This window comes from Notolabrus celidotus, chromosome 12 (genome assembly GCF_009762535.1).
Source record: "Notolabrus celidotus isolate fNotCel1 chromosome 12, fNotCel1.pri, whole genome shotgun sequence".
Classification (NCBI taxonomy): Eukaryota; Metazoa; Chordata; class Actinopteri; order Labriformes; family Labridae; genus Notolabrus; species Notolabrus celidotus.
Genome location: NC_048283.1, coordinates 18,309,853 through 18,336,924, shown reverse-complemented (window position 1 = coordinate 18,336,924; position 27,072 = coordinate 18,309,853). Strand labels below are relative to the sequence as shown.

At 37.8% G+C, this 27,072-nt stretch overlaps 3 protein-coding genes across 5 annotated transcripts; 2 read left to right on the top strand and 1 right to left on the bottom strand.

Annotated features, from left to right (window-relative positions):
* Positions 1-305: 305 nt before the first annotated feature.
* Positions 306-9,884, bottom strand: trip13 (thyroid hormone receptor interactor 13). The gene is made up of 14 exons (XM_034697424.1): positions 9,651-9,884; positions 9,432-9,523; positions 8,751-8,910; positions 8,507-8,633; positions 7,679-7,734; positions 7,490-7,580; positions 7,304-7,376; positions 7,153-7,216; positions 6,968-7,054; positions 6,726-6,832; positions 6,461-6,614; positions 1,393-1,505; positions 1,212-1,281; positions 306-1,131 (listed from the first exon to the last, which is right to left on the bottom strand). Exons 2-14 carry the CDS (start codon positions 9,503-9,505, stop codon positions 1,036-1,038), a joined length of 1,272 nt encoding a protein of 423 aa, XP_034553315.1. The 5' UTR covers positions 9,506-9,523; positions 9,651-9,884; the 3' UTR covers positions 306-1,035.
* brd9 (bromodomain containing 9) lies at positions 9,878-16,843 on the top strand. Its single transcript, XM_034697423.1, has 17 exons — positions 9,878-10,052; positions 11,451-11,671; positions 11,765-11,890; positions 11,967-12,180; positions 12,306-12,363; positions 13,117-13,261; positions 13,368-13,478; positions 14,092-14,279; positions 14,412-14,544; positions 14,913-14,988; positions 15,094-15,189; positions 15,319-15,451; positions 15,549-15,660; positions 15,755-15,811; positions 15,896-16,001; positions 16,210-16,380; positions 16,540-16,843. Exons 1-17 carry the CDS (start codon positions 10,004-10,006, stop codon positions 16,638-16,640), a joined length of 2,097 nt encoding a protein of 698 aa, XP_034553314.1. The 5' UTR covers positions 9,878-10,003; the 3' UTR covers positions 16,641-16,843.
* A 1,457-nt stretch (positions 16,844-18,300) lies between these two features.
* On the top strand, positions 18,301-22,891 carry zdhhc11 (zinc finger DHHC-type containing 11). Of its 3 annotated transcripts, XM_034698295.1 has the most exons (12): positions 18,301-18,392; positions 18,473-18,572; positions 19,478-19,696; positions 20,537-20,715; positions 20,806-20,907; positions 20,996-21,120; positions 21,241-21,396; positions 21,480-21,598; positions 21,682-21,731; positions 21,801-21,843; positions 21,927-22,008; positions 22,125-22,891. In XM_034698295.1, exons 3-12 carry the CDS (start codon positions 19,478-19,480, stop codon positions 22,265-22,267), a joined length of 1,218 nt encoding a protein of 405 aa, XP_034554186.1. In that variant the 5' UTR covers positions 18,301-18,392; positions 18,473-18,572; the 3' UTR covers positions 22,268-22,891. The 3 variants fall into 3 exon arrangements, with proteins under 3 accessions (XP_034554186.1, XP_034554185.1, XP_034554187.1); XM_034698294.1 differs by having other exon boundaries at positions 18,306-18,572; XM_034698296.1 differs by lacking the exon at positions 18,473-18,572 and having other exon boundaries at positions 18,342-18,392.
* The last annotated feature ends 4,181 nt before the right edge of the window (positions 22,892-27,072 follow it).

Here is a 27,072-nt window from a genome sequence, read left to right as displayed (position 1 = left end):
GCATAATCATAAACCTCTTTATACCCCCATACATGGAAGACATCTGCACAGAAATAAACCTAAAACAAATGTGTCAGGTTGCTGATTCGTATATGCACGCTGGAGTTTGTAGCAACTTCTGTTGTCTCATCTGTGAGAATTTCCACTTTCTGCCTTTCTTATGATCATGTATCTCATAAATGACATTATCTAATATCAGTCTGTGAATGTAAAGAAAAAAATTAACAGCATCTCTGCGCCACCAAGTGGTGGCCCAAAGGCTCTGTTCATATCTCCAAACACGTCACCACAAACTCAAAACAAGATGCTGTTACTCCTGACATTTATTACAATGTTATAAACAAAATGAAGGTGTGAGAACGCAGATGAAAAGGAATTAGTATAAATACAGAACTCTAATAGATATATTTGAAGTTTTCTGCTGTTAGTCGACATGTAAGATCCCTTTTCAGTTAAAAACAGTGCAAAAAATACATTAAAGGGACAGTTTCCAACATAAATTGATATCAAACATGGACATCAGCTCATTTTAAAGATTCTGTAAATGGAGACATCTTAACGATTTAGCAACTGTTAACCTCTTAGAACAAACAGCATCATCTTCACTGTTTGTCTGCCAAAATATTAACCATTCCAACAGAATCCACAGACTGAGCTGATGTGTGCGCATAGAATTAAGTAAAAGAACAGTCACCGATATGAATATGAACAAAAGGAAACAGGAGCTTTAAGGTTATGGTTTTTCATTTTACACAGAAAATATTTCAAAATACAAAACTCTTGGGTCAAGCTGAACTTCTTAGACTGAAACAAAAATGGTTTGGCGTTTTAAAAGGAGTAGCACCGACAAAGCAACCTGAGCGAAGACTTTTGTGAGCATCTGTTAAAACAAAGTTACATGCCAATACATTTAACAAAATGTAACTGCCAAATGAATTAATAAAGCTTTATTAAAAAAAACAATGAAGAGAAAAATGACTAACGGAGGTATAAGATTGAGATTTCAGAATGATGCGTATCAGCTTTGGTTGTCTGTCAGATTCCATTAACCAGGTTGACATTCTCCTCCTTCTGTTTATCCACTCCTCGGTCCATCGCGTCCAGAAAGTTCTCAAGAGTCACTGTCGGTGTCTGCAGACAAAGAAAATGCATTAAAAAACAAAATAAAACTTGATTTTCTTTATCTCTGTGGAAGAGAGTCAAACAGCTACCTTCACAAATAGTGCATGGGCTAGAAACGGTAACTTCCTGAGCGCTCTTCCACTCAATCCTTTGCTTTTTCTGAAAAGGAAGAAAAACACAAATATTAACTCCTGTCAGCTTCATTGCTCGTCTCTGCTACATGTAATGATTGAAGAACAGATAAATTGCATCATGGGAGGTTGTACTCACAGAGCAATGCTCCTTAGCCTCAGGCTGTGGTCAGACACTTCACTCTTTGCAAAGCCCATGGTTTCAAGTTCAAACATGGTGAAGAGCTGCTGCCGGGGGTAGATGATCTGACACTGCACATATCACACGTTATGAAGATCAGACATGGGCTTTTTAATAAACGTTATCCATTTTTAACTGTTACTTTTGTACGTATGCTGCTTGTGTTTATTGTGATTTATGATTTGAATCTTCTTCTGCACACAAACTGCAAAATAAATGGAACTTGACTGCAGACTGAGTTAATAACCGAGTCCAAAATCTGGAAAAAATACCCAGGGCAGTCTTCTTGTTTTTTGTGAGGCAAACCATTCTTACTAGGCTATTTTTCAAACTTTCCATCAGAAGAAAAAAATCTAATCAAAAGAGCCCCAGAGCTTCCTTCTGTTGGTGTTAATCCCACAGCGATGTGTTCTGAGAAGGTGTTGATTCGTGAACTGTTTTTCAGTTGTTTCGATATTTGTTGTGATATTTCTGTCGTATGAAATGATCTGTTATCAATTCGCTTGATCGTGATTCATGGAGCAGTTTATAAATACAAAATAATTATGCTTCCCTGATATCATTCTTCAACAAAAAAAATAGGCTAACACAGGAGCCTTCAAGTTGAAGTTCTTATTAGATGTAAAAACAATTGTCTCCATACTGCTCTGCTTGATATCAGCCAGGCTGTAGCAGGAATATCACAACTAGAAGAGTCATACACGCCAAAAGAAATAAGTCAGGGCATCAAATCAGTGTAAGGGAAGAAACAGGAGTAGTGATGGAGGTGCACAGAACAGACTGGATGATGGAGGTGTAAAACATGATCAGCAGCTCCTGGTCATGTTTTACACCTCCATCATCCAGTCTGTTCTGTGCACCTCCATCACTGTCTGGTTTGGATCTGCAACCAAACTAGACAAACACAGACTGCAACAGACTATAAGGACTGCAGAAAAAATCATCGGTGTCGACCTGCCCCCCATCCAGGACTTGTACCGGTCCCGGAAACGGGGCAGGTAGCATCATCGCTGACCCCTCAAACCCTGGACACACATTTTTCAAACTCCTCCCCTCCGGCAGGCACTACAGATCACTGTGCGCCAAAACAACCCGCCATAAGAACAGTTTCTTCCCCCAGGCTGTTACTCTGATGAACACTAAACCATAACAGTGTCATACCTGTCAGATTAATACTCTCTGTAAATATACATGTAGATATACAATGTAACAATTCTCCAAGCAGAATTCACATATTTGTATTTATTTTATTATTTAACTATCACCTACATATACTTTTTTTTAATGTAAAAACTACCTCTGCTACTCACCACTGCACTATTATCAGATTATTTTAGCCTGTACATATTAGTCATGCCTATTTGTTGTTCTTTTGTGTTTATAGTTGATGTTATTGTTATCATATTTTTATTTGTATGTCTTATTCTCATGCCTTTGTTCAAAGAGAGCACAGTAAAGTACACAATAAAGCTGATTCTGATTCATAGCCAGAACTGTCATGCAGTTATGATGGAAAATGTTATTTTATGCCTTAATTTGTGCATCCACACTATTTCTTTTTTCTGCCAGTTCTTCCGTCAAGATTTCTCTTTATTAGGGATGTAAATCTCAAGTATTTTCCGAGATCGATCTTTGGAAATGTTAACGATCAATTATCGAATAATCAATAAAAAAAAACTTAAACGTTTTCCATGTCAAAAACAAAGCCAAATGCATTTTTTCCCCTGAATCAAATTTTCCTTCACGACACATTGTATATAAATGACAGTATTAAATAGCTACGGATCGTATTGAGGTGTTAAAAATGTTAAACACGCTGAATATCAACATGTGGAGCAGGCTCATAATCTCCGCGGACATACAGTCATAAAAGGGAAGGTTCAGACTTCAACAAGGGAACTGAACCAAAACATATTTCAGACTCTCAGTGTCCAGTTTTCCGTCTACTCGTTCTTATTGAGAAAAGTAAGTATGTGAACACGGCCAGGTGTCAGCCGGGAGCGCAACCGGTTCATAATCAGTCCGGCTGCAGAGAAAAAAAAGCACTCGTGGCGACCTGTAGCTCAGCCGCAGCCCCCAGCCCCAAGCTGAGAGTCTCCGCTGTGCACAACACCTTCAGTCAGATGATTCACATCAAAACTAGAGGTGTGAAAAAATATCGATACAGCAATTTATTGTGATACTTTGACCTCTGATATAATATCGATATTTCAACTCTTAATAATGATGTTTTTGTAAAAATAAAAAATATATTTTAGCCAAGTTGTTACTAAAATCCGACTTCAGTATTTCAAAAATAATAAAGTGGAAAAGCCTATAGGAAAATAATTTTAGAGAGGAGATCTCAAAAGTGTTTCATTTATGTCTCCTAGACAACAATGAGATCGGTTTGAAAGCAAAATGAGACTATAGCTTATGTCTCCTGTTTCTCATTCTTGCCTCTAGAAAAAAAAAGTTGCAAAAAGTCTCAGCTTAGTCTCCCTTTCAGTTCGAAAGGATATCTCGTCAAAATCTGAAATGATTCTCAGGTATTTCTCAAGTGTTGTGACTCCTTTTGAGCTCAGGTGGAGAAATCAGGGAGCTCTCAATCTAACCTCATCCATTTGTTTTTGTCAGACTCAGTTTTTGTGTCTCAAGTTGAGCTCAGATGGAGCAAAGAAAGAGCCTGAGCTCATCTTTTCATCAACATTTATAGTACCCTGCAAAATTAAGATTTCAGTGGAATTGTCCACAAACTTACAGTTCTCATTAAAACATTTGAACCACTTGCAAGATCAGCTATTTACAGTAGATGTGAAATGATCTCTTCTTTGACTTCACAGTATGGTTATTCCTTTACAAGTCTGTTTGGAACAAAACAACTTCACAAAGATTTAGTGGATTTGAGAGAAACTGCAAAGATAGAGATTTCATCCCAGGCATGACAGACCATTTATTTAAAATATGGGCTGCTAAAGGGCTGACCAGATTTAGCCAGATTACTACAATTAAAGGGCAGATTCTGTTGGCCGCTGGTGGCCTAGCGGTCTAAGCGCCCCACATACAGAGGCTACAGTCCTCATTGCAGGGGTCGCCGGTTCAATTCCCGGCCGGTCGACCATTTCCTGCATGTCTTCCCCCGCTCACTACTCCCCACACATCCTGTCTCTCTTCAGCTGTCCTGTCAAATAAAGGCAAAAAGGCCAAAAATATATTTAAAGAAAGAGAAGAAAATGAGCGATTAATGAGATCTCTCATTTAAGTCTCAAATAAGACTCATGTCATGGTCTCAACTATTTCTCCTAGTGAATTTTAGGAGAAACTAATGAGAAACTAATGAGAACAATTTGAAACTTGAATGAGGCTGAAGTGAGAATCTCAATTTTGTCTCCAGAGACTAAGAAGAGAAAGCCTTGAGCAGTAAAATGTTCCTCTGGGAGTTGTTTTCAATCAAATAGTTTTGACTTAATTTGTCCTTTCAATTTTGAGTAATATTGTGTGATTTAAATATTTACACCATCTCTATTTTTTTCTTCGTTAACTGTTTAGAATATCGCAATATATGACAATATTGTGATATCGTGACATATCGTGATACTATCGTATTCAGACCCAAGTATTGTGATGCGTATCGTATTGTGAGGTTATTGCCAATACTCACCCCTAATCGAAACATGCTTTAAACTTAAAACACTTCCCTGATAGCTGAACGAAATATAAGACCACATGATGTTTGTTCCACGTGATAGAAAATCTAAACAAAAAAATGTGTACGAGTAAGTTCTTAACAATCAATTAATCGATACTCAATTAATTGTTGAAATCCCTACTCTTTATTGTCATTTCCTCTAGTATTGTATCCAAAGTGAAACAAAATACCGTTTCTCACCAGCTCTTATCAGTGCATACTTTAAAAAGCAACACTTTAAAAAGGCTAAAACATTTAAAAACACGTAAGACGCAATATGTTAGCAGCAGGATAAAACCATTGGTTCAAAAGTGCATGTAGTCTATATCAAGCTTTATATGAGACTCACCTTGACAGGTGTCTATATATATATATGTCTTATATATTGATGAGGAAGGGTTGGATGTACACTGCTCAAAAAATAAAGTGAACACTTAAAAAACCCATCCTAGATCATGATTAATTAAATATTCCAGTTGAAAATCTTTATTCATTACAAAGTTGAATGTGTTGAGAATCAAATAACATAAACACCGCATTGATGTGCCACCCTCGATGAGCTGCACTACCTGAGCAACTTCTGTGGGTTGCAGACACCGCCGCATGCTACCTCTCGTGGTGAGGGCACTGGTAAAATGCAAAAGTGACCAAAAATCAGGCAGAAAGGATGAGGACAGGGAAATGGTCTGTGGCCTCCACCTGCAGAATCATTCCTTTATAGGGGTTGTCTTGCTAATTGGCTCTCATTTCCACCTGTTGTCTGTTCCATTTGCACAACAGCATGGTGAAATTGATTCACAATAAGTGTTGCTTCCTAACTGGACAGGTTGATATTACAGAAGTGTGATTGATTTGGAATTACATTGTAATGTAAGTGTTCCCTTTATTTTTTTGAGCAGTGTATAATTCAGCAGTGTGGATTTTAGTCTAGAGTATGTTTTTAACTTCTTCATATTTTCACAATATATAGTATACATACAGTACTTTGCTTTAAGTTTGTAGGATATGATAATCCGCTGATGACAGACATGTTCATGTTTGTGATTGGTCACATGTTGCTGCTTCTTGAGACCACTCAGTATGATCCCCTTTGTCAGTGTATAGTGAAGCCAGGTTACCAAGATACCTGAGGTACATTGAAATCGCTTCATATTATAGGCCTTTGGGCCAAGCTGTCGCTTCATGAAAATTTGGACATGTTGACATAAGAAGTATGTGAAGGTTCTCAGTCATAAGAACATAAGAGGCTTAAACTGTGAACCTTACTTCTGTCTTGTGTCAATATACTAACCCTCATTTGGTCTAAGTCTTTTTTGACAAGTGTCTTGTAATTTAAATGTAGTTGGGTTATTCTGTCACCTTCATGAGCTCTTCCAAACAGGAGAGGTAGATGTTGTAGATGCCCTTCTCAGATGGAGGTCCGATGTACTGCTTGATGTCAGCTCTGTCCACGAACGCCAAGTCTATCTTTTCTGTCAAGTTGGAGGTCGTCAGGATCACGACGTTGGAATGTCTACAGTATGAGCCCAAAAGCCAACAGAAAACACAACCAGTGAGTAAGACAAAATAAATGGAAGGATTTCTCTCCAAGTTTAGAGAAAGATGTAGTGCTTTGCTTCCTGACCGTTTGATCTGATCCAACTGAGTGAGGACAGAGTTGACCACTCGGATGGCATCAGAGGGCTCTGTTCCTGCCTGGCAGGCACTCCTAGCTGCTGTCAGACTCTCCACCTACAGACAACACAGCAGCGTTAGAAAAGGAACAGACTTAGTCTTAGTTACAAAAAGTTCAGATTAACTCTTTCAGCTGCTGTCAGTACCTTTTAAAACTCATCAAGGATGCTTTTGAAAGAAGCTGATTCTTACCTCATCAATAAGAACAAACACCAGAGCATCTTTGTCATCAATCAGCTGTTGGATCTTTTGAAACATCTTTGTGACCAGCTTACCGCTCTGCAACAAAGAAGTGTTTTAAGTCACCAAAATAACCCCAGCTCTATAGAGAAACGATTCCAACTGATTTCTTGCAACATGAAAGGAGCCAGGTGTACCTCTGAGAACCACTTGGAGAACAAGCTGTGGCTGTTTATCTCAACAAATTGCCCGTATGAATACCTGCAGGGAGAGGAGTGGATGTTGAAATGTAAAGAGCAGGTGCAGTTTCATGCTGAAGTGGTTTGACTTAAATGAGTATTGTCTCACCGACTTGACAGTCTGATTGACAGCTTCTGGGCAAGAGCTTTGCACAGTGATGTTTTCCCAGTGCCTGGAGGTCCTGAATGTTGGCATACACAAAGACATAAATCAGTTCTCATGTGCATATTGTACCTGTAGTAACCTCAGCCAATTAAAACAATTATCTTTTATGGTTCCTCATTGGTTGTGTACCATGGAGCAGCACAACACGGTTCCATGAAATCAAGTTGCTGTCCACATTTTTGTCGGAGAAGTAAATGGTTGTTGTGACGTAATCCAGGAGCTGAAAGGATAATGAAAACAAGAGTAAAATGCCGGAGAGTGAAAAAGTTGTGTAACCCATTTGTCTGGTTTCCAGTCTGCTGCTCTGTGTTGTTTTACCTGAGTTTTGACTCCACTCTCATAGACCAGACTCTCCCAAATCCCATGGAATTCAGCTGCAAAGAAAAGAACAAACGCAGGTCCAGTCATCTCAAGAGAAAATTGTGATTAAAACATAATGACATCACATCCACAGCAAAGAGATGAAAACATACTACAGACTAGACTTTAAAAGAGATGAGAAATCAGCTGTGGTTTTCTCCATGAGAGATAAAAGAGGCTTTGGTTAAATTGGATTCACAGATGATGGAATTAAGAAACCAAGCATGCTCCCAGACTCCACTTATACAACGGCTTCACTCATTAATCATGTGATAGTAGTGTATTACAGGTTACTTCAGCCAATAAGTGACAAGATATTACTGTACAGAAATGCAAAATCAGTATTATCAGAGGCACCCAGAGAAAGTCTACAACTCATATTCTTGTACTTTTTTACCACATAGCACCCCCTTGTGACCTCAACAAGAACATGCAAAAGGACCAAGACAGAAGCAGTGTGTTTGGCATCAACGCATGAATCCAGGCTGTGCACAGCATCTCTGCTCCATTGTGTGCTTTGTATAGTCCCCTATGGAGCTTTACATGAGGTGTCAGGAAGTGTTTTCAAGTCATTTTTCCTTCTGATGTTGATGAGTCATCATTTTGAGAAGCACCAGATTCAGCACACTTTTTCAGCTACATGCCATGTTTAATACTTAAGATACTTTGGGTTGTGTATCACATGACGTCCTCCCTGCAGTAGTCGAACGTCAACTGGAAATAAGTCAAACGAAAATAAATCAAGATAGGATCAAGATGATCCCAACACTTGTGCTGTAATGTTACCTGCTGGCAGTAACCAGTGATTGGCTGCTGAAAGCTCCTCATCGTCCTCCAAACTGAGTGTGCTTGGTCCATCCTCGTTCAGTGTGAAGATGTGGACAGAGATTGAGCAGTTCTTCAAGTTGAGGGGCTGAGTGATTAAAATTTGAATGGAAGAACAAATCAAAACAACTTTAAGGAATTATATTTTTGTGTGAAAAAGGATGACTTAAAAATATACAAAGAAGAATTAAATAGTTAAACAGACCTGTGTTATTATATCCTCCAGATCAACAAGGGCCACGGTTTCTACATTTCTCTGCATAAAGTCTTCATCAAACTCTGTCCATCTGTAGTTTCCAAAAACCATGCTGTGTCGATCCAGCAGGGACAGAACATGCGTCTTCACATCACAGAGCTTCGCTGTGCTGAAAAATAAAAAGCAAGGATAACAAGAATAATGTGCTAAAGTTCTTTCCAATAAGAAAGGTTATTCTTCTAATGTTTGATGGCTAATACCCTATCAATGTGCATTCAAATATTGATCGTCTGCACCTTAATATCATTTGCAGTATTATCTATTTACATTGTCCATTTTTAAACTGCCACTGCACTACATGCACTGTGTACATAGGCTATTTTTGTGTAACTGTATTTTATTATATTTTATATTAAAATTTTAGATATTTAAAAGCTGGTAGAGACAAACAGCACCTTGTTTTTCCTGCATGTCTCGTATATACAGTGAAAATTGACAATAAAAACCTTTGAATCTTGATTGTTTTATCTATTGCGTAAAGCAATTCAAGAGTAATTTTTAGATGACAATGTGACTTTTTTTAAACTGCAGAAAGACGGACTGACACAAATAACCAAAACTAATGCACTCACTTTTTACTCCGGTTTGTTTTGTGAACTTTAATGTACTTGAAACATTCAATGAACCTACCTGTGAGATTTAACATGAACCTCCACATTGATGTTCAGTTTCTGGTTTTCTATCTCCATTCTGTCACCCTCCATTCAGTCAAAGCTGTGCTCCTGGGAGTTGATTTTAACAAGTTTAAAAGCAGAGTAGTAAACTCAAGACATTGTACTAGACAGATAAGTTAGCTTAAGCCAAAAGCAACTCGTAGAAGGTAAGTTGCTGATGTCGGAGCTAGCTTACCTGGCTGGCTTACGTTAATATCCTTTAACGGGTAAAGCTTCGCGTTTCAATACATTGACAAAACTGAAACCATACCTTACACCATATATTTCGGCAAACTATCTACTTATTTTAAGAGAAGTTTGATTCCCAAGATAATACTTGTGAGTCCTGTGCTGTCAAAAAGCCGACAATCACACAAATTCCGCGCGCTGATTTGTTGAACCGGAAGTACAACATTTGTTTTGAGTTTTCACTTCCGGCTGCCGCTGCTAGCTTCTTTGCTGCAAAGATTTGTTCCATCCTGAGAACCGAGGCTATCATTGAAGAGATCATTTGTAATCCAACTATAAATTGAGGATTAAATACGGAAAATGGGGAAGAAACACAAGAAGCATAAACCGGAATGGAGAACAGTCGATGGTACCCAATTGCACATTTTACTATTTCGTTTACTGCGACGCTTTTGTTCTAGGTAGCTTTGGTAGCTTGGTAGCAATTTTTATTTTCATTTTTATGTTTGTAGCATTTTCAGTTTTCATTTTTTCTATCTTATATGTGTAGCATTTTCAGTTTTCAGTTTTTCTATCTTATCTTTGTAGCATTTTCAACTGTTGTATCTTACATTTGATTTGATTTGATTTGATTTGATGTCTTTATTTTGATCATGTTAAAGTAAAATAGAAAAAGCATACAGGAAGAAAAGAAGAAATAGTTATACTAAAGAAACAAAATCAATCAGTTCCATTAGCAAACACTGAAACATTTTACTTTACATGTGCGAAAAGGAGTAGGAAGAAGTTAAACTTATCTAATCCAACCCCTTCATTCACTATTATCTGGTATTATACTAGTGCACTCCCACAAGTCAAATCTTTATGTAGTATCTTAATATTTACACCTACAATCAAAAGTAAACCCCTCATGATTATCAACACTTCTCTTCCTCCTTGTACCTCATGAAAATAATTTCTTTATTCTTCTTCTTGAACTGGATTATGTTCTGACATTGCTGTAGCTCCATGTTGAGTCTGTTCCCCAGTTTTACACCACAGATTGAAATACACTCACCATCTTTAATCTTAACTTCTCTCATAAGTTATAACCCCCCTCTCATTTAAAGAACAATCTATGAATATTTGTTGGCAAGAGATTTTTCCTTGCCTACATTTGTAGTATATTCAGTTTTTGTATTCTCTGTTTGTTGCATTTTCAGTTTTGTAATTTATGTATATTTTGTATGTTATGTTTGTTTTATGTGGACCTCAGGAAGAGTAGCTGCTGCGTTAGTGGCAGCTAATGGGGATCTGAATAAAGGAATAAAGCTTTATGTTTGCTGGCGGAGTTAGACAGACTCAGAAAATGGCAACACTGCTTTTATTTTGCTAACATATTCTTTCGGTGGGGGTCTGTTTGAATCGTCCAACACAGATTCCTCTCTGCTTTTAAGAAAACCTTGTTACCCTGATAGAAATGAGAAACAACCTGATTAATAAGTTGTAAGGTTGTTTTTGTTCTACTTTTAGGAAACATTAAAGTCAGCAATGAAGTGAGACTCTATTTGGTGTTGACATTTTACCATTGTTTAGCTTGGCGAGTAAGTGATTACAAGGCCAGTTAATGTAAACCCTTGTCATGGGATTTCCTCCAAGATAACAACTCAGTATAATAGACAGCAACCTCTCAACATAATGTTGTAGTAGAAAATATTGTCTCCCACGCCCACTCACTCATTCTGTTCATTCTGTCAACTTGTTTTCAATCTACTAGAAACGTGATTATTATCTGAAATATTGTCTCCATCTTTTGTTTTTGCTTTAGACTTTGAGGACAAAGCTCTTGAGAAGCCCCTGAAACTTGTGCTCAAAGTTGGGGGTAGTGAGGTGACAGAGCTCTCTGGTTCAGGCCATGACTCCAGCTATTATGATGACCGATCAGACCACGAGCGAGAGCGCCACAAAGAGAAAAAGAAGAAGAAAAAGAAAAAATCGGAAAAGGACAAAGACAAATATGTGGATGATGATGAGAGAAGGCGGCGGAAGGTTAGTTTGCAAAATACAGATATCTTATCACATTTGTGTGATGAGCCACTGGTAATTTAAAATGATCCCTTATCCATTGATCCCATCCTACAGGAAGAGAAAAGGAAGAAGAGAGAGCGAGAGCAGAATGAATCTGAGGCAGCAGCTGCGACAGCAGGCGGTGCTGGTGTCCCCGTTGAACCTTTCACATTGTCTAAAAGTTTAAGCATTGGATTGGAGGTAAGTAGACTTCTCTGAAGCTAAAATTATCAGATATTTTAATGACAAGTCACTCAACATGAATGTCTCTTATCAGCCAGAGGAGAAGAAGAAGAAGAAGGAGAAAGAGAGGGAGAAAGAGAGAGAGAGGGAGAAAGAGAGGGAGAAAGAGAGGGAGAAAGAGAGAGAGAAAGAGAGAGAGAAGGAGAGGTTCGAGATGGAGCCAGAACTGGATGACTTTCACCCACATGTGAAGATGGAGTTGGATCCACTGGGAGACAGACCAGTTAGATCATGCAGAACACAACACGGTAAGAGGTTCTGTCTTGAGTAAAGCATCAAGTCCTTTAATAAGCTATTATTATACTAAGATTAGTGCTAGTTATCATTGTTTTAATAACTGCAATATCCAATTTTACTCCTTGAAAAAATGCAGAGAATGAGTCCACACCTCGCCAACAGCTGCTGGAGCACTTCTTACGTCAGTTGCAGAGGTGAGGAACTTTGAGACAGTCACATTTATCCTCCTGTAATGTCATCTCATCTCTCTTAAATGTCATAAAACTGCTTTTAAAGAGTTCTCAAGGAAGGATTCAGAGGCATAGACTAACAGGCATGGCACCAGTTACAAACAGAGGCTTTCCTACAATGATGATGAAAAGCATCCATAACTCCTAAGCACAGGCTAGCTAACTCATACTGGAGAAATACTGTTACTGAAGGAGCTTGTTGCTTTTGAATTTTCCGGAACATAATTGCGCTCCACAAAAAGGTTAAAAACTGTTCATCCCGGACACTCTTTGCATTCCTTGCAAAACACTCAAGGAAAAATCTGTAATTTTTCTTTCATTGAATGATATCAAACCAGCTGAGCACTTACATTGTCATGGGGAGACACACCAGTTTCCTATGTATCCCTTTCCACCAACGCAAGTATTAAAAATAGCAGAATTTGCATTTGTTTTTTGTTCTATGCAACACATTGTAAATATTGGAGAGTGTAATAAACTATGCCTTCTCTATAGACTAACAACACCTGACCAGACATGAATAATGCAGCAACGTGATGTGTGGCAGGGTCTGGTTTATCAAATCGTAGCACCTGCAAGATTTACTCATATTGGCCTGATAGATATGTTCCAAACTTGATAAGAAAAATAACCCTTGCACTTGAAAGACGTAGTCTGGATGGAGCCACAGGTTGGTGCTCAACTAAGACACTGATGTTGTTTTGCTTATCTTTTCAGGAAAGACCCCCATGGATTCTTTGCATTCCCAGTAACAGATGCGATTGCTCCTGGCTACTCAATGATCATCAAGCACCCCATGGACTTCAGCACCATGAAAGACAAGATTCAGAACAATGATTACAATACAGTTACTGAATTCAAGGTGAGCATATCACATAAAAAGTGAGTCAGTGATTATTTACCTTTTTTTGGAGATAAAAGTAAGTGCGTGATAACAATGTGATTTAACACCCTTTTTTTTCCTTCAGGCGGACTTTAAACTGATGTGTGACAATGCTATGGTGTACAATCGACCGGAGACTGTTTATTACAAAGCTGCCAAGAAACTGCTGCATACAGGCTTCAAGATGATGAGCAAGGTAATGAGGGCAACTGGAATAAAAAAGGAAAAAAGGCACATTTTATCAGAAAAATGTCTTGTTGGGACTAATCCATCTTGTTCTTTTGACTCTAGTCCATGGAAGCTGTCGTGCTGTTTGATTTAACTTAGAACAATTTATGGACACAATTGTTTTACTGCTTCATTTCCTCTTTTTGTAGCTTCTGATCACGTGTATTCACAGCAAAGTTTCACTGAAGAAATGCTTTCAGTTTTCATTTTGAGTTTAATAAAAGTCTGAGATGAACAGCAGTCATTATGTAACCCAGAGACAAATCATGGAACTGCTATGTTGCACATATTGAAATGTATTCAAAATATTTTTTTGTAAGTCCCAGCACATATGAATAACATTAATTGAGATTTAAGCATCCCAAAGCTTTTCTTTAGAAATGCAAGAGTGTATGTGTAGCTTTGACGGGAAACAACAAAAAGGACATATTGTCTAAGGGGCTTTATTCCACCTAAACACAAATAGATCATAAGTAATTGCATTTATTTTCTCTGTATTCTTTTACTTTGTTATTTTTTTAAATTACCTGTGTAAACATGTAGTCAAATGATTCCCATTTCCCCATCTGCTCCATGCACAGGAGCGTCTGTTGGCCCTGAAGCGCAGCATGTCTTTCATGCAGGAAATGGACTACAGCCAGCAGGTAGCCATTTTGGGGGATGAAGACCTAACAACCGATATACCTCCTCCAGAGATTATCCCAATCCCGGTGGAATCAGCCAAAAAGTCCAAGAAGCAACCAGTCAAAGACATGAAGGAAGTCATCAGGTATTCTTTAATGTTTATTTTAATATCTAGATTAAAAGTAAACATTTCAGGAATGAACTTCCAGTAGGTAGATCCTGTGTGTGGTGACGTGTGACTTTAACACAGCTCTGTTCCCTACCTCTGTGTTTTCAGTTATCTGTTTGAACCGGAGGGAAATGCTTGCAGCTTGACTGACAGTACAGCAGAGGAGCACGTCCTGGCTCTCGTTGAGCATTCTGCAGATGAAGCTCGAGATCGGATCAACAGATACATGCCCAGCTCCAAGGTGTGTCCTTTATGTTTTGTGTATACACTTATTTGTTTTTTGGATGCACCTATCTGCTATAGTTGTTAAAATTGAAGGGAGAACGCTTAAAGCGCTAACATCAGAGTGTCCAACTTATGTTGTAGAAACGTTTAATTTAGTGTGTTCTTCATGTGAGTGTAGTTTCTATTCAGTTTAATTATTATTTGTTTTGGTCGTTGCATCGCCTGTCTTTTTTACATGAGTTGTGCATTTTTTTTTTAAATCAATGTCACTACAAAATAGCCTTTTAGGTAACGTTATTTCTTCTAAAAATATAATTAATAGTATTCCAGAAGAATGCTCTGTTGATTCACAATTTAAATGTTTTCTCTGTTCTGTGTTTTCAGATGGGCTATTTGCGAAAAGAGTCCGATAGTTCTCTTCTATACACTGTTGTTAACCAGATGGACCCTGACGCAGAAGGTTTGCTGTTAATATGTAGTGTTTTTAAACACCCTGATCACACAAAATCAGCACTTTGTTAGTGTAAATAACTTTGTTATGCATCTTTCTTTTCTTATTTTGCAGAAGAAGAGACTCATAAAGTGGACCTCAGTTCTTTGTCGAATAAGCTCCTGCCTGGACTGACAACTTTAGGTTTCAAAGATGACAGGAGACACAAAGGTAGTTGGAGAAAAAATATTAATTTAATTTATATAAGTCACTTTAACGATCTCATCCTACTAATGATTGCTTAAAAGTGCCAAATGTCTTAATATAGATTGTGCTTTCTCTCTTTCTTGCCCTGTGTAGTTACGTTCCTCAGCAGTGCCTATAATGTTCAGAGCCTTCAGAAGAACTCAGTCTTTCCGGACCTGCTGCCCGATGAGGTGGACATGCTCTATTCAGCCTATGGGGACGACACAGGAGTCCAATGTGCTCTCAGGTAGAGGAAACTGTCATACTTGAAACACGATCATGGTAATCTAGAGGAAATCTGTGTCCTTGTGTACATCCCCTGATCTATTCATCTTCAACCTCAGCATCCAGGAGTTTGTCAAAGGCTGTGGAAGTGCCACCAAGCATTGGGTCGACAGGCTTCTGGACAAGATGACTGCAGATGATCACACCAAAGCTGCCAATCAAATCCGACAGGTATCTGACTTGTGCTGAAGTTCCCTTCCATGAATGGTTGTCCCATTTCTGTAACGTTTTTTTTTATATGTATGATGCATGTTTTTCATTTCAGAAAAGAAACATTATGCTGAAACCTGACCAAACCAAATCGAGCATCTGTGACATGCAGGTAAGCTGTGGTTGCCTTTTAATGTGATGGTACATTTAAATTTTTGCTTGACTGATCTGACTCAAGCTGTGTCATTTTGTGCAGATGGCTGACGGTGCTGGTCTTGGAGAGAGTGGCTCAGTCCTGGACTTTATGTCCATGAAGAACTACCCTGACATGTCTCTGGATATATCCATGCTAAACTCATTAGGTGATTATCCAGATCAACACACACTACATTTAAATCCTGTCAGGATCAAATTAAGAAGGACATTTTGTGTTAATATGAGAAGGCTCACAGTTGCTGTATCACAAGAAAAGTAATAAGTTCAGAGTATTTATAAGCATTAAAGATATTAAACTTCTTGGCTGTCACTTATTTGCCCACAATGATCATGCATCCACTATTTCTTCATCAGGTAAATCAGTGAAAAAAGAGCCGGGGAATGAGGAAGGCCAACAGCACTTTGAAGACGCAGACAAACTCCTCCAGGAGTTCCAGGAGGCCCAGGTGGACAGAGTGGGCTCCAGACCATCATCCAACCTGTCCTCACTCTCTAATGCATCAGAGAGAGACCAGCACCACTTAGGTATCTGCATTAGGAGTGTTGCTAATGCAATGTTTCACTTATTAACCATTATATATAATTAATAATACTTTCAACAACAATTTGTTGCCTCCTACAAAATAACAATCTTAATATGTTATGAATTGTAAAGTGGTAACCATATTTTCTTTCCCCTCCCAGGGAGTCCATCCCACCTGGGCGTTGGGGATCAGTCTGAAATGGTTCACGACCCCTACGAGTTCCTGCAATCTCCGGAGTCAGAGAGCGCAACCAACAGCTGACCACACACATGGCCATTTTGTGACCCTGGTGATTACGATGCTGGGTTCTCAGCCTTGGACTGTTGAAACACTGTTGAGACCGCGGGACCTTCTGATCAGTTTTAATGACTTCAAATGATTGTACAGAATGTTTGTAGTGTAACTGTGTGTGTTTGTGGAAGAGCAACACTTTTAAAATAAATGCATTCACCTGTATTTCTAAATGAGTGTGGTTCAATCAGAAAATGGTAACAGCTATTAACGTCATGATACCTGCTGTTGGAGGGGCTTTAAAAGTCAGTACGGTCTACTTGTAAAACATCATTTGCATTTTAAGAATATGACATGGTCAGGCTTTTGGAAAGAAGCACTCCTCTGTTCTCAGATGTGTGATAGGAAAACCTACTACATTGCCTTAATTGAGCAACGTTTCTATTTGAAGGCTGTCTGAGGATGTCAAGATACAATAGGGAAGTGAAAATAGAGCAATATGCACGTAGAGAACATTTGCATTTACTGTAATTCTATATAAGAAACTTGAGATCAAAGTCACAGATGTGTTTTATTTCAGAAGCAGAAGTATCATGTGCAGATGTCTGTTTTGCATTTCCTTTTGCTGTCACGGAAATTATTCTTGAGAGGTTCATATCCAGCAAGAACCTATAACACAGTGGTGGACAGTGACAAAGTAAATTTACTTGAGTACAGTACTTAAGTCCATTTTTTGAGTATCTGTACTTTACTTGAGTATTATTTTTTGGGGATACCTATTACTTTTACTCCTCTACATTCAGAAGACAATTATTGTACTTTTTACTCCACTACATTCCTATCAGTGCTCTAGTTACTCATTACTTTTGCTTTGACATCAGCTCATGAATTTCCTTCTCTTTTCTGAAATCTGATCCCTAAGACAGTAAAATGTGTTTGTGTAGTTCTGTTTGTCTCAGTGGTTTAGTCATACCTGTATATCGTGCGTCTCCACGGTTGAACGTGGAGCAAACACAGAGCAAATGTCACTCAGATCAGGCAGTTCATTTATAGGTGGTAATGATGGCTATAATTCTCCACATGAGCACACATAGCCATATCTTCAGCCCGTTAGAGGTTTCTGAAATGAAGAATGATACGTATCTTTTGAAATGTTCTCCCTGTTTCCCACTCTGCTCAAACATACAAACATTCACTGTCCAACCTGAGAAAGTGTGTTGAGCTACGTAACATTTGTTTCATCCAGATGAACATTTCAAACTAAGTTGTCTGTGCTTGGAATAACTTTGTTTCTGTTTTTATTCCATGGTATAGTTTTTAGAGATTTCAAGTAATGGTTTCTAGATAAACATGATGTAACTGAATGTACTCCTATGTATTCTTGACTGCATTTTGTATTGTGAAAATACAAAGTTTTGAGATATTTTAAGAAGTACTTTGAATACTTAAGTATTTTTAAAAGGAAGTACTTCAGTATTTTAACTCAAGTAATAATCTGACTGAACAACTTTCATTTGCATTGGAGTAATATTTGACCAGGAGGATCTATACTTTGACTTAAGTAATGAAGCTGTGTACTTTGTCCACCACTGCTATGAGGAATTAACGCGTTGATAGCAAGCTGCAGGAGTGAGCGGCCAGACCAAGAGGAAGGGTCACTTGAAGTGAGCTGAAGTACGCATGCGCGGTGGATCTGTTTCCATAGTGCTTCTGCGACCTGCTGAGTGAGTTGATTCTTCAACTTCTGACTCACGTCTTTCGGCGACACAAATCCCAGGACGTGTGAGCGTTTTAACTCAGTATTTATTCCACTTGTTGCTTTCAGGATCTTTTTTTGACCATGTGAATTTAACATTATGAAGCACCTGCCAAGGCTGACTGATAATAATGGGATATGAAGCAGTGGGAATCTCCGTCTGGATGTATGTTTGAATTTGTCCTCGCTTTCTTTCACTGGCAACAGTAAGTGATTTCAGAAGGTTAACTAATTTCATACCTGGTGTTTTAAGGTTTATTATTGTGTTTTACTTTATTTTTAAGGGATAAAAGTATAAAAGGAAAACAAAGGCATTATTAGTTTGTGCCATCTTTTTATTTGGTGTCAAATTTCACTAAAAGTTCTGCAGGGATAAACAAAACGCATTTTACTGGCTGTTTGTTGAAGCCCACTTATTGTTGATTGTTTCCACGTTTGTAGTTTACTCCAAGAGCTGTTGGCAGAGGTCATTGTAGTGACAGACATGAGGCACAACATGTGATTACACGGCCTTTTACAAAGAAAAGGATGCTGCACTTTGTTAATCTGTCTACTCTGGATCAGCTGTTTAGAGATATATGACAACACCCTCCTTGTTTTATACATTTGTCTTTTGTGTATTTTGCAGGATCTACTGTGAGCCTACTATCTCTGTCACACCGTTCACAGGGCTGACACTTTAATAAGCAAACTTTTCTGAAACTGATGCAATAACTTGGACATAAATACTAACATGCATGAATGTAAAAAATATCATCTTTTAGGGAAAGATTTCAGAGAGGTTTTGATTTTTCTCAATGATCATTTCTGAGCTGTCATTTTGTTAAAATGTATTCCTCAGAGGTGATTCTGACATTTTTACATCATTTTTTAACAAATGAGATAAACAAAGGCTGTCGTATTGACTTACAGCTTCTTGTTCAACCAAGCTAAAACAAGTCCAGCTGTAGTATAGGTTTGTAATGGCTCAACAGTCACTATCATGATGTACAACTCATTTCCCTATCTCATTTCCCCACCAAATACGGCCATGCTCCAACTATCCCTGCTACTGCTGTGCGGTTGAAGCGTTCTCTCCTGACTCCATATATTCTCCTCTTCTGCTGTCTAGATGAACTGCTTCAGTCAAAAGCTGAGGCGCACAGCTCCCATGCGAGGCAACAGCAGAAACGAGCTGGTCCCCTCAAAGCCTCCCCGGGTGAACGGATGGTCGTGGCCCCCTCAGGCTGTCCAAGTGGCCGGCTGGCTGGTTTACGGCTATTTCGCCATAGTCAGCTTTGGCATCTACATCCCTCTTCTGCCTTCACCGTGGAACCATGTGCTCTACGCTGTATCCTTTACACACAGATGAAACCTCACTGTCACTGTAGCTGAATGCTAAGTGTGCAGCAATGGGTGTTTCAGATTTGAATATGGAGCAAACATAGTCTCTGCCACACTGTTGTTTGTGCTGCTGGATGAGACAGGGGTTTTGTTGTGTGGGCTGCATGTGAGGGTCCAGTCACACCAGACGTGACTGTCTCTGTCTCTGATTCTGTGCTCTCTATTAAGCCAGACACATAATCAGTGGGCTTTTTGTCATTTGTTGAACACTGCATGAGGTCAACACTAGGGATTCATATAATTTAAGCTTTACTCTGACTTTCAGAAAAGTGGATGTCTTCAGAATTCTCACACATTATTGCTTTTTGTTTACTACATTTACCACCTCCTGTTCTGCACTTAATCACATTTAGCTGGATTTTAAAAGCATGCACGTCATTACGGAAAATTTGCTTCTGCAAAAACATTGTTCAATAGTGCGATTGTCTCTCTTGAATCCAAAATATTTCCTAACAACAGAAGTGCCCTGACTTCTTACCACAAGGTTTTCCTACACCACATTTTCTTACTCAGCCATCAGGCTAGCTAACCTTCTAACTGCCACAAGATTGACACCAATCAATCAGACTTACAACAGTGTGAAGGTGTGGCCTGTGTTTCCAGAACTCCAGGTCAAGTGATCCCATACTGAGTCCATATATGTGGTGCTAGTCAGCCTACAGTTGTGGCATGTATTGTGATAAAGGAACTTTTTTGATGATGTGTTCTTAATGTGATTAGTTTATTTTTCTGCCATGGTATCATCCTTGGTATCACTGCTGTTATCCTTGACTCTTATCATGTACAGCTGACAGGGATAACCTTCATCCTACACTTCATCACACATCTTGCCACTCTGACTATAGACCCTGCAGATGCCAGTGTGAGAGCCAAACACAGTTATTCCAGGCCAATGCCGCTTTTTGACCGAGCGAAGCAACCACATGTGATCCAGGACCTGCACTGCTATCTGTGCGACGTTAAGGTGTACGTACTAAAAGCTGTAGTCTCCAATGCAATCATTCTGCAATAATAAAAGCATTAAGTATCATGACAACATAAACAATCTCTATGCAGTGGCCCCAAAGTGAAACACTGTGGAGTTTGCAACAAGTGTGTGGAAGACTTTGACCACCATTGTAAATGGCTCAACACCTGTGTGGGTGGCAGAAACTACAGGTGAGACAAAGTTTTTGATAAATTAAAGAACTTTCTGATTCTTTCTAATTCTATATGAATTAATAATTATTTTTTGTGCTGCCTTCAGGTTCTTCTTTGTGGCATTGTTCTCTGCAACACTAGGGGCCTTCCTGCTTGTTGTTGTCATTTTATTTATATTTATTCAGCATTACCTGGATCCAAATAACCTAAGGACTGCTCCGCAGTTTGACAGTGAGCCTTTTAATCCCTAAATAATTCCTCCTCATTTTTATTTCTTCTCTTGCATTCCTTTTTAATCCTGTCATTACCAGCTGTTGGTTTCTAACAGTTTTTCATTCCCTCTGTTCACAGATATGTTGGGGAACAGTACCTGGCTGATGTTTTTACCTTTAGCGCCCACAAAAACAAGTTCAGCAGGTCTTCTTATTTTAGCCTTTATAACTATAATGCTTAGCTTCACCTGCCTGCTCCTCTTCGTCCACCTGCTTGGCTTCCACTTCCACCTCTGTGAGTCACAAGAATAAATATGAATGAGCTCTTTTTTTCCTCATGCGTTACCTCTAATCTTTCTTTACTGCTCGGTTCTACAGTTTATAAAGGTATAAGCACATACGAATATGTGAAGATGCAGCGGCAAAAAGAAGCCAGAAACCGAGACACTGAAGCAGGGAATCCACATGATGCAAAGATCAGAGATAAGACTGCACAGGTGAGACATGTTCTTTCTCTCTCTGTCTGATGTCTCACTTATTAATTTGTGTTGTGTGTAAAACGTTGTTTTTCTTTTTATAGAATCCAGCAAGTTCAATTGACTGTGAACCAGCATTATCACATAATTCAAGGTAACAATTAATTCCTCATCATTCCTCTGTATTGAGTTACAGAAGAATTAATGTATCCCCTTGTTACAGAGGCCAACTCGCCAGCCGTCTGTCAGAGTCCATATGCACAGAGGTAAGCACATCTACTTATTTCTCCTTTTGAAGGATGTGAAAAGCATCAAATGGTTGATTTATGTGCAATGATTCTGTTTCCAGTTGGGAAACTTTAAGAAAGCATCAGAAAAGGAGAGCAGCCTTCATTATGGGACAGAAAATGAAACTGAGAAAACAACAAGAAGTACGTGTTTGACTGTAGTTTTAAAGAAAGAAGAGAAAAATATTAGAAGAACAGAACATTGTATGACATAAGTGTAAAGATGTTTCTGTTTTCTCATTGTTTCCTGTTTCTATTAGGGGAAATGTCTTTGAATGACATGAGAGGATGGAGGCCTGATGCTGATGAGGAGGCTCAGAGCGTCAGTGTGAAGTCTGTGGACGATGTCCCTGTCGTGCAGGATCCTCTGGGCAGCTCAGTGATGACTCCAGATCAAACATAACTCTACCTGTGTGGTGATGCGTCAGGATATTCTGCCTTGTGGACCTATTCATTACAATATTTATGTGAAGTACTCTTCATGAAGTGACCCACACAACCATTGTTTTAGAAGGATGGAAGATGTTTTGGACTTGGCACACCATGGACATTGTTATGCTGTCAGAATGACTGTGAAGCCATCATTGTGTTTTATTTCTTTTTATCTACACTACCTGTTTTTATGACTACGGTTAACTTATTTGAAATGTTGTTTTATCTCACTGATTTGTATAAAGAGACAATAGTCTGGCCCCACTTCAGGTCAGCCTTTGCTTTATTGGCCTGCGATACATGGATGGACATAGATTGAGTTTAGCTTCTTTCCAAAGAGCTGAAACATGTTACTGAACTTTACTTTACATTTTTAGCCAAATGTTTATCTAGTGTACTGATGGAAATGTGTTAACTTCTTGTCGTGTTACCTCATGAGCAAAGCCAGGACCTTTTGAGGATAAGTGCCTTGTGGTGATAGAAGTGTATCAGATACAGCTCTCTCTATCCCTGTTTTATGAACTGTTGTTTTTACAAAGCTGACAGTGTTCAGCGACTGTTTTAGGGACATTTTAAAGTAAAGAATAGAAATGTACGTTCTTCGCACCTCATTTGATTGAATGATTTGGTTGTCTGACTCCGTCCTAGTACTTAGACCTACACCCTACAACATCATGAGTGGATGCTTGACTTCAGCTATCTTTAAAATATAAGATGTACTTTTACATTTTTTTTGACAGGGTTTTCTTTCTGTTCTAGTTCATTTATGACACTACTTAACAAAAATGAAGTAGCTTGTGTGTTTTTTTAGGTTACCTTTTACAGGAAAAAACTTTGATTACTTACAACATCACTACTGATCTAGCTTTGCCAGATGTTATTCTCATCTGGCACCACCAGTATTATCTAAAATAACTAATAAGTGAATTGTATTCAGAGTAGATTTATTGTTAGACTAATGAACTTTTTGCCATTTGTTTCAACTGATTTTTTATTATATGGTTCATGTCAACTGAGACTTTGGTTGGGCTAAAGATATTTAAGACCACTACAGCATGGATTGATACAAGAGGATGAATTCATAAGAAATCTATTCAGAAAAAAGGAATTGAAAGTAAAACCTGAGACTTGTATGGATTTGTCAGAGGTGTAATTGATATGAAGAATAAGCCACCAGGACCTACAGAAGGGTTAAACTGTGCAGGATAACGTTGAACTTTCAGATAATTCTTCAGTGTGTTGTTTCCAATGTTGCCAGTTCAGTCTGTCTACCAACACCTGTCACATGCAAGGAACTGACAAAGTAAATTTGTTCTCACACTGTGTAGAAATGTCAAACTCAGTCACCTAGTTTGAAAAAGGAGCGGCTCTGCTGCAGTGCTCCAACTCAACATCATGAAGGATTTCATGCTCACAGTAATGGTGCAGGATGTTGAGTAGCCTTGGACGGTGACCTGAGTTTTTTTTGGCACAGCAGAGAAATCTGCAGTTCAGCTCAAAATGCTTATTCAGATACTTGTAGAATATGTGTTTGTTTCTTATCCTATTTTGTGACTTATGTGATTAATCTCTTCATGTGTCTTTGCACACTCCTCAGGTGGTTGCTTCCAGTATTAACTGAATAGCTTAAAACAGATTTCTATTGTAATAATCCACACACTCAAAATATTCCATTAGAGACTTCATGTCATGCGATTAATGCAGTTTTTTTGTCATTCGTTCAATATTATTCTTATGTTTGACACAGGAATTGTTGCAGCTAAAACTGAGCTGTTGTCTATTTGTAGGCTGTCAGATATTACACCACTAGAGGGCACTGAGTATGGAGCCAAAACGGTGACCTTAATGTTTGGTATTGAAAATAAAATTTGGCATTGAAAACACACCCTGAAACTGAAAAAAGAAACATTGGCATTGAAACACTTGTATTGTAAAAAATTGTAACAACATCAAAACTGGTATTGGCATTGAAAACGTTTCACTGAAGTTAAAATAACAGACATCAAATGTTATATTATTTAATTTCTAGACATTTTTGAATTCTAATATGTTTTTGAATGACAATCATATTATATTTATTTGATGTCATTTTTTTTTTCAATGACAGATTATTTTTTCGATTACGTTTTTCTGCATTCAAAAACTGCATTAAAAAAAAGAAAAACGTGATCAAAAAAATGATCTGTCATTGAAAAAAAAGTGACATCAAATAAATGTAAGATGATTGTCATTCAAAAACATATTAGAATGCAAACCTTTCTAGAAATTAAAAAATATAAAATTTGATGTCTGTTATTTTAACTCGAGTGAAACGTTTTCAATGCCAATACCTATTTTGATGCTGTTACAGTTTTTTACAATAAAAGTGTTTCAATGCCAATGTTTCTTTTTTTCAGTTTCAGGGTGTTTTCAATGCAAAATTTTATTTTCAAAACCAAACATTAAAGTCATCGTTTTGGCTCCATAACTGAGAGGTTAGTAACCAGGTATGTATGCTGACTGGGGGACTAAAAATGAGGGAGCTCGGATGGAAATCTCTGCATTTTATTTATCCAGAGTAAGCTCCTCTATGTCAGAGTTGAATATCCTAATAAGAGAGTATTGTTTGAAACAACTGTTCAAATGATTTGTCATTAACTTTTATTTCATTGTTTCTTTCTTCTTTTTAAATCATACCCATTATGATTTGTTAAGTTTGACATGGGCAACTTTTATGGATTTAGTGCAATGAAAAGGTTGTATCCCTCGTCCCATGCTTTCTCTGTTTTCATCATACGATGTCTGTAAATACATGTTTTATTCTCCTTTTTAGTGTCTGCAATCGGTGGACAAAGTACACAGCTTCATTACTTAAGTCAAAGTATAGATACTCCATGTTGAATATTCCTCCAATACAAGTGAAAGTTGCTCTGTCAGATTTTTACTTGAGTTAAAGTACTTGAGTACTTACTATTAGAAATACTTAAGTATTCAAAGTACTTTTTAAAATATTTCAAAACACTGTATTTTCACAATACATGAGTGCAGTCAAGAATACATAGAAGTACATTCTGTTGCATTATGTTTATTTAGAAACCATTACTTGAAATCTCTTAAAACTTTACCATGGAATAAAAACAGGAACTAAGTTACTCCAAGCACAGACACTTAGTTTGAAATCTTCATCTAGAATTAAACAAATGTTACGTAGCTCAACACGCTTTCTCAGGTTGGACAGAGAATTTTTGTTTGTTTGGACAGAGTGGGAAACAGGGAGAACATTTCAAACGATACGTATCATTCTTCATTTAAAAAAAAAAACTCTAACATGGGTTGAAGATATGACCATGGGTGCTCAGGTGGAGAATTATAGCCATCATTACCACCTCTAACAGAACTACACAAACACATTTTACTGTCTTAGGGATCAGATTTCAGAAAAGAGGAGGAAATTCATGAGCTGACTTCAAAGCAAAAGTAGTGAGTAACTAGAGCACTGACAGAAATGTAGTGGAGAAAAAGTACAATAATTGTCTTCTGAATGTAGAGGAGTAAAAGTAATAAGTAGCCCCAAAAAATAATACTCAAGTAAAGTACAGATACTCAAAAAATGTACTTAAGTACATTACTCAAGTAAATTTACTTTGTTACTGTCCACCACTGGAGTCTGCCATGTCAAAATGAAAAATCAAAAAATATTTATGTTGCCAATACTAAGTCTCAGGCTGTAGAAGCGCAACACCACACAATACCCTTTATCATTAGACTAATTGCATATAATGTCTCAAGGAGAGATATCGCAGGTCTTTTCTTCCTGCAGTTGTCAGACTATATAACCAATAATATATATATATATATATATATATATATATATATATATATATATATATATATATATATATATATATATATATATATATATATATATGTTGTAGATGTGCTTATTTTTTACCTCTTTGATTTAATTTTAATTTTAATTTTAATTGCTAATAACTTTTTAATAATTGTTCTTTATAGGCTCTTGTTTGCTTTATATATATTTTTTTGCACTGTCTACTTTACTACTGTGACACTTGAATTTCCCGTTGTAGGACGAGTAAAGGACTATCTTATCTTATCTTAAATAATGTTTGTATTTTTATTTTTATAGAACAAGTTCTGCCTCCTAATGTTTCTAGTCTCACATGAAGAGGCTTTGGGAAAAGATCTGCAGCTTCCCTAATCATTTTATGAACTCTCATCCAAACTCATTTACAGTAGACTTTAATTTAAAGGATACAACGTGTTTGATAGACATAAAGAGTAATTTTAGACCCAGGTTTACTTCATAATTCACCCCATTTTATGTTAAGCTAGATGCATGATGCCATGACAAATATGACGCTTTTAACCACCAGGTGGCGCAGTTAAAGCAGCCTGAGACGGACTATTATGTCATCCAATGATTACTCTGAAGTCCAGGCTGCTTTCATCACGATGAGCTCTGTCACTATTCCCAGCTATTTCTTTCGCTCACAGGCATGCGTGATTTTATCACTTGTCTTAGAATTGTAAATCTGAGAGCTCTGTACTACTATACCATCTGAACCATCAGCAAGGATAGGGGTTACATAACGGACCATCCATATCCAGCTAGGAGTCTACTACACTACTGATTGTGTAACACTGTCCTGCACTGGACAATAGACCAGATAAATAACAGACATTGTGTTTGAAGGTTTTCAAATCTTTTCTCTAAAGCCATTATATTAATATAAAAGGCAAATTCTGTTGTCCAACCAAAACATCAGCACTCTC

Excerpts from the sequence above, each read along its gene's own strand:
- trip13 (XM_034697424.1), bottom strand. The coding sequence starts at position 9,505 with ATGGAGGGTGACAGAATGGAGATAGAAAACCAGAAACTGAACATCAAT. Across the intron at positions 7,581-7,678 it reads AGAGTGGAGTCAAAACTCAG|CTCCTGGATTACGTCACAAC; the intron begins GTAAAACAACAC and ends TTATCCTTTCAG. Across the intron at positions 7,055-7,152 it reads TCTCCAAGTGGTTCTCAGAG|AGCGGTAAGCTGGTCACAAA; the intron begins GTACACCTGGCT and ends TCTTTGTTGCAG.
- brd9 (XM_034697423.1), top strand. The coding sequence starts at position 10,004 with ATGGGGAAGAAACACAAGAAGCATAAACCGGAATGGAGAACAGTCGAT. Across the intron at positions 12,364-13,116 it reads TTCTTACGTCAGTTGCAGAG|GAAAGACCCCCATGGATTCT; the intron begins GTGAGGAACTTT and ends TTATCTTTTCAG. Across the intron at positions 14,989-15,093 it reads GATGGACCCTGACGCAGAAG|AAGAAGAGACTCATAAAGTG; the intron begins GTTTGCTGTTAA and ends CTTATTTTGCAG.
- zdhhc11 (XM_034698295.1), top strand. The coding sequence starts at position 19,478 with ATGAACTGCTTCAGTCAAAAGCTGAGGCGCACAGCTCCCATGCGAGGC. Across the intron at positions 21,397-21,479 it reads TGGCTTCCACTTCCACCTCT|TTTATAAAGGTATAAGCACA; the intron begins GTGAGTCACAAG and ends TCGGTTCTACAG. Across the intron at positions 21,599-21,681 it reads TCAGAGATAAGACTGCACAG|AATCCAGCAAGTTCAATTGA; the intron begins GTGAGACATGTT and ends TTCTTTTTATAG.